The sequence below is a fragment of the Takifugu flavidus genome, chromosome 3 (genome assembly GCF_003711565.1).
Source record: "Takifugu flavidus isolate HTHZ2018 chromosome 3, ASM371156v2, whole genome shotgun sequence".
In the NCBI taxonomy this organism is placed as follows: Eukaryota; Metazoa; Chordata; class Actinopteri; order Tetraodontiformes; family Tetraodontidae; genus Takifugu; species Takifugu flavidus.
Window position 1 is genome coordinate 2,100,967 of NC_079522.1, and position 12,179 is coordinate 2,113,145.

Below are 12,179 nucleotides of genomic sequence, written 5' to 3' on the forward strand. Positions count from 1 at the left end.
GCACTGGATGAACTTGCACACGTTTCCTCTTGGAGAAATTGACTTTCAAGCACCGACCGGCCTGGGAGGGAGGATCCTTGTTCGGGGTTTGATCCACAGCCGGGAATGACGACTCCTCCCCTGTCCAACAGCTGGGAGGCAGGGCTGGGAGCCCAGAGCGCTGATGGGCCCCATCTGCTGACAGCCTGTTTGGAGCCCTGAAGGAAGATTTCTCTTCTTCAACTCTGACCCCGGGCCATGCTGCAGAGCTACCACCGCTCAGTCTCTATCTACCCCCACTTTCCTTTTATTTTAATGAGCACATCATTAATAAGGGAATCAAGCAGTCTCCCAAAGACCTCCATAAAAAGAAGCTTTCTTTGTCAAAGGATGTATTGAATTCCGCCACAAGGCCGCTGGGCCTTATTGAAGGCCATCTCCAATATCGCTGCCCCCCACCACCACCAACTCATTCTGAAGGTCTGTAGGGCTAATCTGCACCAGGCTCATCATTTGATCCATCTGATCCACCCCCAACGCCTCATTTCTGCAAATTTCACAATACTTCCTATTGATCCGCTGTGATGAAGTCAGTCGCTCATGCACAAGCTAGCTGTGCTTGATGACAAGAATCGAGGCGCAGCGCCCCACGGCCGTGGTTGGCTGCGCAGGCTGGCGTCAACCTGGAGGCAAATCTCTATTTTTCAGACGGGAACAATAACAGGTTTTTCAGCTAATTATTTTGTTGTTGAGTAAAGCGATGTCACGTTGTCAGGTCGGATGTACGATCCTTCCAGCTGTTGTTTCAAAACCAAACACGACAACAACAGAAAAAGTTGGAAGATGCTAGGGGCTTTTACGATCAACATTAATCAAGAAGCCTTCAGAGCGCTCCAGACAAACAAGAGGCCAGCTACTGCTAGCCAGCGCGACTGCTGCTAGCAGCTTGTGAACATTGACAGAAAGCACCGGAAAAACCTCGGTGGTAAAACCAGTTGTAGCTCCTTGATCACGGATTTGGGGAGGGAATCGCGGGATTGGACGATTAAAATGGGATTTGAAATCACGTGGTTACGGTGCTATGCCCCGCCCCCTTCCAAACAACGTCAGCGTGGCGAGGCGGCCGTCCACGGCACCGTTTAACTCGCCCGTGAAACAGCTCAGAAATTCGATGCCAACTCCTGAACACAGAGCCGTAGCGACGTTTTTACGAGCAGGTGAATTATTGTTTTGCAAATTCTGCCAGGATTCTAATGATTGGACGCATTAAAATGACAATGAGCACTTTATTTTTAAACTAGCTTAAAGCTGTTGGCACTTGAAGTCTGACGTAGCATCATGCAGCGCTTGCTTATTAAGGTGTTGCTAAGTGTCGTTTGTGTCACGTCCATAAAGTTTAGGCACTTTTTGTGGTGTTTTTGTATATTTTAGAAAATTACTTTTAAAAGACAGACTCTTTTGGTCGTAAAATAAGAGTACAAAAAAATGATGAAGGAATTCACAAAAATTTTAAGAGAAAAAAATGGACTTTGGGAAAAATGAAGCAGATTTTACAGGATTTATTGGACCACCGTGGATCTAGCAGTCGCGGCTAATGAGTACTTTCTTCAATTGGCAGAGCAACTGCACGTCAGATATTTGGCAGGTTGCTTAATTTTAGGGCGGTAACTGATGACATCACACAAGTACGCATATTGAGAATCAGCTACTGTATATGTATAAAGAAGCTAACTAGGCTAGCAGATAAGAGACATGCCCATTGTGAGCTCAGACTGGGTGCTAAACAGGCTAGGCCTGCTGCTCTACCAATTTTCGATGATTGGGCTGATGCTTTTTCAGCAGGATGCTAACAAAAGCAAACCTTGTCCAACCGAACCAAACTGTCCTCGGTGATAGCTACATCGTAGCACCTGACCTTCGGCTGTGTCCCAACAACCAATGGCGACGCGGCACTCCAATAAAAACAGCTCATTCAAACCTCCAACGGCACAGATGCTCAAACTCAAACGCGCGTCTTAATTAGCCGACTGGACGCTCCTCTGAGGCTTTCCTCCCGATCATTTTCTGCTGCAGCGCTAATTCATCATGTAGCGGTGGGAAGGGGGGGGGGTCTGACAGCTTCACTCATGCACCATTTTAACCATGACGGAGGAAGCCTCGGCGGAGGAATTGCTACAAAGTGAATCCATTTGCATACGCAGCACTTTGGCGTCCGATGCGCAATCATCAGTATGCAAATAATTGCGGAATGCCGAACGGACGCGCCGGAGTCACGCTAAACGCGGCACGTGTAGCTTTCGCGCAGGGATTGCTAATTAATATGGCAGATTGAGCCAACCGTAGGCCATTGAGATGTCTCTCGGCATGCTTCCGTTTGCCCTTTCTGCCCCCCGTGTACCACCCACACCCTAAATTACAGCCTCGCCCCTGCCATTATGCAGTGTGGGAAACCCTGCGCCCGCACGCCCACCGTTTCCGTCCGCGGAGGTTACTTAGCAATTCCCCCTGCGCTCGGCCAGACACCATAAACATATAAATGCCCCGGCGCATTATGCAGCCTAATGTAAACTAGCATCAGCTAACACTTGACCTCGCTGTCGATATCCGTCCTCATTAAACGCCGGCCGGCCGGCTGGAAGTCCACTCTAAACGGCATCAGTCAGCTCTTACCGAATTATGGCTGCGTTACCGAGCTGAATGGATGTGGAATCTGAGTCATTTATTTGGAAGATATACACGGGTGCCGCTATGGACACCTATAAAACAAGCGCTGGTATTTAACCCCGCCCCCGCCATCAGTAATAGCGCTGTCATTCAGGCCTCTTTGGTTGCGAGTTCTGACAGCAATTTGGCAATGTTAAGCGAGCGGCTAGCGAAGCCGCGCACGCAAAAGGCCGTTCTTTTATTCCCCGTATCGCGCCTGTATTGATTTTACACTCATTACGGAAGGACATAAAAAATGGAGGCTAGATTTGGGGCAGCGGCCCAGATATCAGCGGGAGGAACCGGAATATTATATAAACTGGACCGGACCGCAGGACCGGGACCGATCCAGGAAGTTCTGATTTCAGCAACATTCAGTCGCTCTGTGGAGAGGAAAGTTTCCTGTTTTTAAAGGCGGATTTAAGTTGCTCAACAACTGTGGGTCAACTTTTAGCTTTGAAGTCGGAGAATAACAGTCGACCTTTGACCCGCTGCCCCACATCATGTGATCCGGGACCGTTTGGGTCCAACTTCTTTAGTGGTAAAGAACCTTAAAGCAAGCTTACAACACCTCTAGGATGCTGTTTTCTATGCTATCTTGTTGCCAGGCAACGTAATTAGTAAACCCGGAACACCCAGAAAACCCCGACCCGGCTCAAGAGTGGGACCGATTGTTCCCGAGGTGACGATGCACAACGGATCAAACCAGGAAGTATCGGCATGAAAAACTGCACAGGTGTGACAAACCGCAACACCTGGGGGGGCTTTTGAAACCCACCTGACACCGAAGACGAACAACATCTGGATGAAAAACAATAAAAACGAGCCGCGTTTTCCCGCCTGGGCCGGATCAGCGTCCAAAACACAGAATTATTTTGACTTTTAACGTTGAGTCTCACGTGATTTACAGCCCCAGTCAGGCGGGTATAAATCAGCACATTAGTGCTACGTACCCCCCCCCCCCCCCCCAGTCTTTTTTAAAGGGACGCAGGAGGATGGCTGAATTCCGAGTCATGGCGGCTGAATTCCGAGTCAGATTGTGATTCCATAAATGAAGCCGGAGGTCACGGCGCCACCTGCAGCATCGGAGGGAAATCAGGGAACCGGATACGCTCCCCAAACTCTGCCTCTGTTTGCTTTTCCTGCAGTGACCCCCCCAAGCCCCACCCCCCACCCTAAGCCCCACCCCTCCACCCCCAAGCCCCACCCACTGCAGACGCCTGAAAGTCATTTCCTTAATACGCCGCCGTGCACAGAGGCATAATTTATGGCGGCGTTGACGTACTGTATCTGTCTGCACAATGTGCCCCCACAAAATGAGTGATTGGCAGCCCCCCCTCCCCCCCCACGCCCGTTTGCTTGCAAACAACTTCCTTCCACTTTGAAATATGAGCCCTAATAAATCATTTGTTTAATTAAGCAAATGAGGCAAAGCCGAGGACGCCCCGATGCCGGGCTTTTCATTAGGACTGCTGGGGTGGGGGAGGTAGGGGGGGGAAGCTGTAATCTTCCTGTTTACCTCTCTGGAGTTGACCTCTGACCCCGCGCTGCGACGTGCAGCGGGATGAAGAGGAAAAGTCCCTCCGGTGCGGCGCCGCGTGCAGAAAACGGCGTGATTAATGCGGCGCTCAGGTGTGACCGCGTTGCTCGTTGTTGCTCACTCTGACCCGGACGGCGAGCAGGATGCGTCCGGCTGCTTTTTTACCGACCCGCCGACTGTGACGGAACCTCCCATTAATCACGCCACATGCGCCCACGTGCACGCACACATCGGCGCCGTCTGAGCCGACTGTTTTGTTATTATTTTTATGCTAGGTGTGCGACTGTGGAAGTGCTTTTCCCTCTCTTTGATTCCAGTCATCCGTGCACGCGGACACCAGCGCCTACACATCCCGAAGTAGGCCAGCATTCCCAGGAGACCTCCATCAGCGCTCCCAGAGAGAAGCACGCACAATGACACAGGCATTCACCGCTAACATCTGGCGAGGGGCGTCAGCCTCGAATTGGGCCTTAAATGCTTGTTTTGCTCGATAAAAGTGTCAAATTATTCACGTTTCCATTCCAAAACTTTCCCTCACGAGCCGCTGCAGCTTCGGAGCTTCGGGAACGCAGCGTGGGAGCGTGAAGCTATCTTTACAGCCCATCTGGAATAATTCCTGCATGACTTTCAAAAGTGCTAACTTTTCACTCTGGACTGAAATGATGGCCGGTACGGCGGCCTGGAAGGATGAGAAGAGCAAACATCCATTAGGCTACGTGGGAAAACTGGGAGAAAAGCAACGCAGTTATTTGAGTGGAGCTGATTGGTGGAAAATAGGATAAAATGGGCCCTTTTTGTAAACTCCCACATGGTGGATGTACATTTATGCTACACTTATGGGGCAAAACTGGGCACAGATCACTGCTGTCCGCTCAGAAATGTTCTCTATTTTGATTTTTTTTTCATAAAAGCTATGCTAACTCACATTGTAACAACTAGCATTAAAGCTGCATTTACGAGCAACAGGTGTTTGTTTTTTTTGCTAAATCTGACCATTTGGTACCATCACAATAAAAAAGCAGATCAAACTAGGCCGAACTGGACCGGACTGGTCAGGGATCCAGTTGAGGCGTTAGCAAACAACCGGAAGCTAAACAAGTGAAGCAAGAAGCAGCGTTATGACCTCAGATCTCCTCGTGATATTGCTCCGCTAATCCCAAGGCGCAGAGGCCGGGTGGGCCGCGCAGATGGGACCACCGCCACATAACACGCTCGCACAGATGGTGAAGTGCTAGCGTACTGGCTGGGAATAAAGCTTTAGCATCCGGCAAACACATCAGCAACCCATCAAAAAGCCCAGAAGAACTTCTGCAATCAATCTGTGTTTGTCGAGATAATTAAGAAGCGCAGAGGGGTCAAAAGTTAAAAGAAAAACACACAACAAAGTGTGTGTTCATCAGCTCCCATTAGCCACTAGCTACCCCGCATCGCACACCCCAACGCTCACACCCCCAGCCTGAAAAATTACTGTTTTATTTTATCGGCAAAAAGGAGGTTTTAGCTTCGGCTGCATCGTTAGAAACTCCTTCGAATGAAAAGTCTTTTCATTCCCAGTACTGCAACTGACCTCGCGCTAAACACGCAAAGCTACCGCTGCGTCACTGATTCTCCCACAGTCACAGCAGCCAATTTCCTGTTGCCGGGAGAACGAGAGGCCGAGACGAGAGGGACCGAGTAAGAAATCTTTTTAAGAAAAATGCAGAAGGGTTTCAAAAAGAGAGAGAACACACGGAGGTTGTTTCTGATGTGAGCGATGACGCTAAAGAGTCAAAGGGACTGGAAACACGTTTATTTCTGTTCATAGTAGCAATAAAACTGGGAAATCAGCAGTAAGAACCCAACACGCTGATGCTAATCAGTGACTCGGGCTAACGAAACGGCGTGCAGGATTTGCTGACATCTAGTGGCGAGAATGAAGACCTAAGTATCTGTCCACAACTAACGGGATGTAGCATGTAGCCGATGAGCTAAGTGGGTGAATCCTAGACAGATGAACTCACCCAGAGCAGCCGGAGCGAAGAGGCTGGCGAGGACAAGCAGGCGTGCGGTCCACATGGCCTCCTCTTCTTACCGCCCGCCGCCGAAGGTCCCAGTCAGTCAGTCTTGGCGATCAGGTGGTTCTGGTGCCTCTTTCAGGGCACGGTTCCCTCCACGTTGAAGCTGCTCACGCCAGGTCACGAGTCTGGAAACCTGTCGGGGGGAAAAGAGACGAGTTTTGGTGTTTACTTCTGAGGAGGAAGCGACCACCTTCTCCAGGAACGCAACAGATGGGCGCACCACAGCTTTAGCATGCTCGCGCGCCGTCCGTATGGCGCCGCAGCTTTCAAGGTGTCATCGTGCGCCAGCCTGCGAGTTGCTCAGCCTCCAGTCGGCGCCGTCACGCCGGGTGTGATCAGCCAAACACCAAACAAGTGGAAACCGCTCGATGTATTTTGGGGCCTTCTGTTGTCGTCCGCTCAGCAACTTGCTAACGCCTCCACTTTACCAGCGAAACACCACACCCCACGGCGCGGCGCAGGGAGCGAAGAAGCCTGCCGTGCTAGCGCCGCTCGACCGGCACGATGGTAGCCGACACCAAAAACACAGGCCTCGGATTTTTCTACTTCCTGTGGACGCCAACTGCCCCACGGCACCATTATCCTCGACGTCGGAGCGTCAACGGAGTGCTGAATTAGGTCACCGGGCGCGTTAAGAGAAGCTAAGCTAGCACGGAACAATTTGCAGACATCAAGTGGGATCTGCTGTGAGAGTAACGTGAGTGTTTGTGCGACTCCTCGGGATGAACGTAATTGCTGTAATACACTGGGATGTTTTCCTATCAGTGCTGATGAGATTATCCGAATCAAACCCGTATCATGTTATTAAGGTTAAGTCAGCCGGAATGACGAGCCGGTCGTAACCCCTTTATTATCCACTATCAACCAGGATCTGCCTCAGAAACATAATCTCTGCCAAACAAATCATCACCAGCCGCTTATTTGTGGGTATTACGGCATTCTAAGCTGCCGTTAATGTTCCTCGGAGTTAATTCCATCGAGAGACACGACCCCAAGGAAGCTGAGCAAACTTCCAAGCGCCACGTTAGCTAAGCTTGGCTTGGTTGCGTTGGGGGGCGTGTGTCGATCGGAAGCAGCTGCTCCTCGTCCCTCCTCAAAGAACTTCGAGGAATCTGATGGACGCTGCGTCTCTGCAGAAACAAGCAACAGCAACGACGCCCTAGACAGCTAGCTATAGCATCGGGATGTTTTCAGGGCCGTTTGACAGTTCCTGAAATTCCCGACTTGGTTTCTAGGACCACGCGGGTCATCCAAAGGACACCGCTGATGTTATTTTGGACATTGGTCCTGATTTGTCCCCTAACATGATGTCCCTTTAGCTCAGCATGACCACCGGTAGCGGTTAGCCGAGAGGAGCCGGAGATGCAAACGCGAAAATATCTGCCAGCCTGATCAGTTGACACATTTCCAGAAAACTCCAGGAAAACATTCGGACTTTAAAGGCATCATGAGAGCGACACAAAAGGTTGCAGCTGATGAAACATCCGAGGGAGTAAACAGCACTTTATTAGCCGCCGCGACGGCTGGAGGAGAGCTAAATTAAACGTGACAACGAATCAGCGACTGACTCCCTTGACAGAAAAAAAAACCACCACATTATTCCAGGAATAATGGCGAGGACGCTCCGCAAATTGGAGCTGAAGTTTGGTGGATTGTAGGACAACATGGAAATTACTGTCAAAGACAGACACTCAAGAGGAGACGGACGCACAACACGGAGAACCGCACGTACCCCCAATTTGCATGGGTTTCTTTTTTTCTTGTTTTGACAGGTTTACACCTAAACTGTCACGGAAGAAAACAGCGAATCACAGGAGACAAAGGCGCCTTCCGTAATGGGAGAACGGGAAGAACCAAGGCTGCCGTGGCAGGAGCGGCTACCTGGGAATAACGGAGAAACAAGTCGTCAATTTGCTCCCCGAGACGAACAAAATAAGGCAGAACCCATTTCCATGAAAGGAAGCTTTGGAGCGGCTTCAACACGCAAACGCGGGGAGTTGAAAGTCCTGACGGGAGCTGCCAGCTCGTCCCGTATTCCAGAAGGAGCGTGGCGATACATTACGCCGCTGCCGTTTCAAGGCTACGTGTTCAGAGGGATTTAGTGCGACTCTTAGATGAGCCGGCCAACGTTCCCCGGGCCTCGGACCGGCCACCTCTTCCTTTCTTCACCAACAGGTGACGGCGTTTGTTTTTGATGAATTCGCCGGCCAGCAGTCGCAGCAGGCCGGCCGGCCGTCGGCGTTCCCAGTCAAAGTTGAAGGGAAACGCGTCGGAAGCGGATTCTTTTCTCTGAAAACGTCGCGCGCGTCGTTCAGGGAAAGACATTTCTGAGCCGCTTATGCTGCCGCCGCGGCACTTTCTCAGCGAGTCGTTGACAACTTTGGCATCCGGAGCCACAGGAGGCTTCCAGGTTTACTGCTCAACTGCCTCCGTGCACGGTGCACGTGGGCGGGATGGGTGATCCCGTTGCTACACGTGTTCGGGATGAATCACGAAAGTAACTTGTCAACACGCTAGGCCGCACCTGCAGCTAACAGTCTGCCTTGCCCTTTGCTGCATTTCTGGCGAGCGTAGCATGCTATGCTAATTGCTTTACATGATTTTTACATGTACTTTCCATATTAAAACTCCGAGCAGCGATTTCCATACGACTCCCTTCCTCCCAACCCACCGCAGCTCCGACCTTGAGAGACAAAAGGGAGACAGAAATGATTGTTTTCGCAGGAACTGAATGAATATGAATGTTTCCAGCGGCTAGCGGAACCGAATCTTCCTTTTCACACTCCTCTGCTCGCTGTCCTCCTGCATAAACAATTCCTTATTAAATTTAGCTCACAATTATCTTTGACAGATTTTTCCTGAAGCTCGCTGGAGGAAGTCTGACTTAGGCCACCGAAACTGCGGCGCGGAGAGTGGAGCAAGCTAATTATGACATTTTTAAGCAGAAATAGTGGCTAAAGCAACTGTGTTAGCCTCCACTGTGGCTGTGTGGAAGTGGAAAGAGCCAAAGGTGTAATTACCAGCCTCTAAATTTTAATAAAGCTCTGGCTGGCGAGGCGGCCGCTGCCCCCCTGCCCCGGGGCCATTCTTCCTCTGTCACTTCCTGACCTGGGCGCTTCCGAAACAAAGTGAAACTGGATCCGCGGCGTTATCTGATGGGGGAATAATAAGGATGATGTTACGGCTTGCTTCTTCATCGAGTCCGCCCACGTAACACGATGTAATGAAGTGGGATCCTGTTTCCGGGTTAAGTACCGCGTCTCAGATTTTAGACTGTTTCATGTCCAGATGCTTATCGCGGCGGTGGCGGCGGCGGCGGCTCGGAGGCCTCGGTAATTCCAATGAGACAGGCAGTGTGTTCATGCAAATGAGGTGGCATGAAGCGAATATTAATCAGCCACGCTGTCGGCATACGGCTTGATTGATGAGCGCTCACTCGGAAAGATGAGCTCAGATGATTAAAGCGGAGGGAAAACTGTCCTGTTTTTATCCCGACTGGCTTCTGCTGCCGGACCGTCAGCGTCGGAACGCCAAACACAGCAGAAATGTCAAATTTCTAAGTTAATAATGCCGGCTGAGAGGTGCGGAGAGAAGGGAACGCTCTTCCCAGGCGTCCCTGGAGCAGCCGCTCCTCCACCGGGGACCTGGCACAGCTAGCCGCGTGACAGCCAGATAATAGTGCTAACTTTAGCCGCCGCGGTCCGTGAATGGCTTCTTGAGTGTGACTGATGGCTTTGGGTAAATAATGGGAACGTCCCTCCCACTTCTATGTGCACAAAGGTGTCCCAGCCCCCCCGACACGCTTCCAACCCTGCGGCACAATGCAAACACCATCCGTTCAGCGTTCCCGCTAACAGCTCCTTGAAGAAACCGATGTTTATGGCGAATAAATGAGGGAGCGCTTTTACGGATGCCCCGGTGTTTCTGGGAGAGGCGTTCCCATTGCATCCGTCGGCAAATTTGCAGTCTGCGGAGAGACGGACTCAAACGCCGGGGTCACATTCTTTTGAGCGCGAATGTGAGGTGAATAATGGCGAATAAATTGCATCGGCTTTCAAAGTCGGGCCGAATCCACACCGAGCCGAGCTTCCATTATCATGCGGCGCCGCGATGCTATCCATTTCCCACGTCGGCCTTCATTACCTCCTCCCGCCGCATATCTCGCCCGACGCAACACAAGCGGATCCCAGAGGCCGAGCCACAAAGAGGAAGCGGCGCGGTAAAGAGAAGAGGGGGGATGAACTTTAACCGGGGAAAACGATTAAGGAGCGTCGGAAAAAGAGAGGGGAGAAACCGGACCGAGTGGGAAGCAATAAGGGACGTGAAGGAAAGGGGCGGAGCTGAAGGTCGCCAACCCGGCGCCGCAGCCCTCACCTCGGCCGCTGTTGCCATCGTGGTTGCCATGACAACCTCGCCCGCGGGCCTACAGACGCCTCCGGTCAGAACGCGGCTGGATTTTTCCAGGCGAGCTGGGAGGCCGAGCTGTGCCCGGAACTACAGCTCTGACCTCAGAGATGAATCCGATGGCTGGAATTGATTTCCTGTTCGACAGCGGCGTCGATATATCGCCAAAGTACCGTGCTGACGGGACACAATCCGGCGGAATCGACTGGATTACAGGACGGATTGGCGGCGAAGGAAACGACCTCATCCTCGTCAATGAGAGCGGCTCCATTCCGCCAGTAATGGACAAATACATTTTAATAAAAACGGCGTTGATTGTTGGGAAATTTGAGCTCGGCGTTCCCGCCGGCTCCTCTGGGTGAGCGTCGTCTCAGCACTCATGAAATCCTCATTATTTTCAGCTTTGTTCCGGGAACGAACCCACTCGCGGAGGAACCGGAGTCCGATTCATAAAAATGATGAAGGTGTGGGGGGCGGCCTCCGGTGGTTCTGCCCATTCCGGGGGTGGAGCGCCTCCACGGAACCGGGAAACAAAGCTGGATTAATGAAAATGATACTCAGATTAAATAGAAAAAGGAATCTATAGACCGTTAGCGTGTTTGCTGAGTCCAAGCAGCAGGGAAGGCTCCGAACAGGACCTCCGGGCGGGTTCTATCCGTGCGGCGCCACCATTCCAAACATCCCTTTCTGCTCCGTGGAGCGGCAGTTGCTCCGTACGTTTCCTCCTCATTTGTATTTGACTTTTCCAGGGCACCGGCTTCCCTGCAATCCCTCCGAAGGCGTCTGCATAATTTTCCAATAGACACTTAATTCCCTGCCAGATTTGGAGACGTCGCGCAGATGCGCAGCAGCCCGGCAATCTCGGCTCGGCGTCTGATTCGGGAGAGCAGCAGATTCCAGTGTCAATAACGCTGATCCCGTCGGCGCATGCATTTCAATGTCATTATCGGACGTGCGCGCAATAATATGAATTCTAAAAAAAAGAGGAAGCGCGGCCCGGCCGTGCTAACGCGATGCACGCCGGAGCGACCCGCTCCCTGCTGCACGCACCCTCCCCAGAGGCGATTACAGGTACTGCAACCGTCCACCTGGTCCCAAATGTCCGTGTTTTCTGACCGCAGATTACGACGGAGCGTCTCGGCTGCATAATGACGGGAAACGCGAGCGTTAGCCACGGCTAGAAGGCGCTGCAAATGGTCTGGAAATGAGAGGTGGGGCCGTGTCACCACCGCCGCAACAGCCCGGTCCAGAGGGACTCTAAATGGGTTCCACCTGGACTCTACTCACAGCCCCATTAGCCGGGAAGGAGGTGGGGGGGGGGATCTGAAAACTCAACCTAATACATACAGATGTATTCCACAAATGTTGCGAAATGTACGTCTGGAGGTTCTAGATTTCAACGTTGGTTCACTCATTTTCGGAGACGCCGTTAGCTTTGGCGAGTTTTAGCCGTTCCCGCACTCAAATGTATTGTTTTCCCAAAAAGAAAAAGCAAT

General features: G+C 51.6%; 1 protein-coding gene across 38 annotated transcripts in view; it reads right to left on the minus strand.

Annotated features, from left to right (window-relative positions):
• Positions 1-12,179, minus strand: part of LOC130522329 (adhesion G protein-coupled receptor L3-like) — a 123,306-nt gene that overhangs the window by 80,567 nt on the left and 30,560 nt on the right. For all 38 annotated transcript variants that reach the window (XR_008949596.1, XM_057026545.1, XM_057026579.1 and 35 more), the window contains one exon: positions 6,223-6,412. Coding sequence is in view for 37 of the 38 variants with exons in the window: in XM_057026545.1 (XP_056882525.1) it covers positions 6,223-6,277 (55 nt within the window). In the remaining variant the exon portion in view is untranslated. The remainder of the gene's footprint in view (positions 1-6,222; positions 6,413-12,179) is intronic.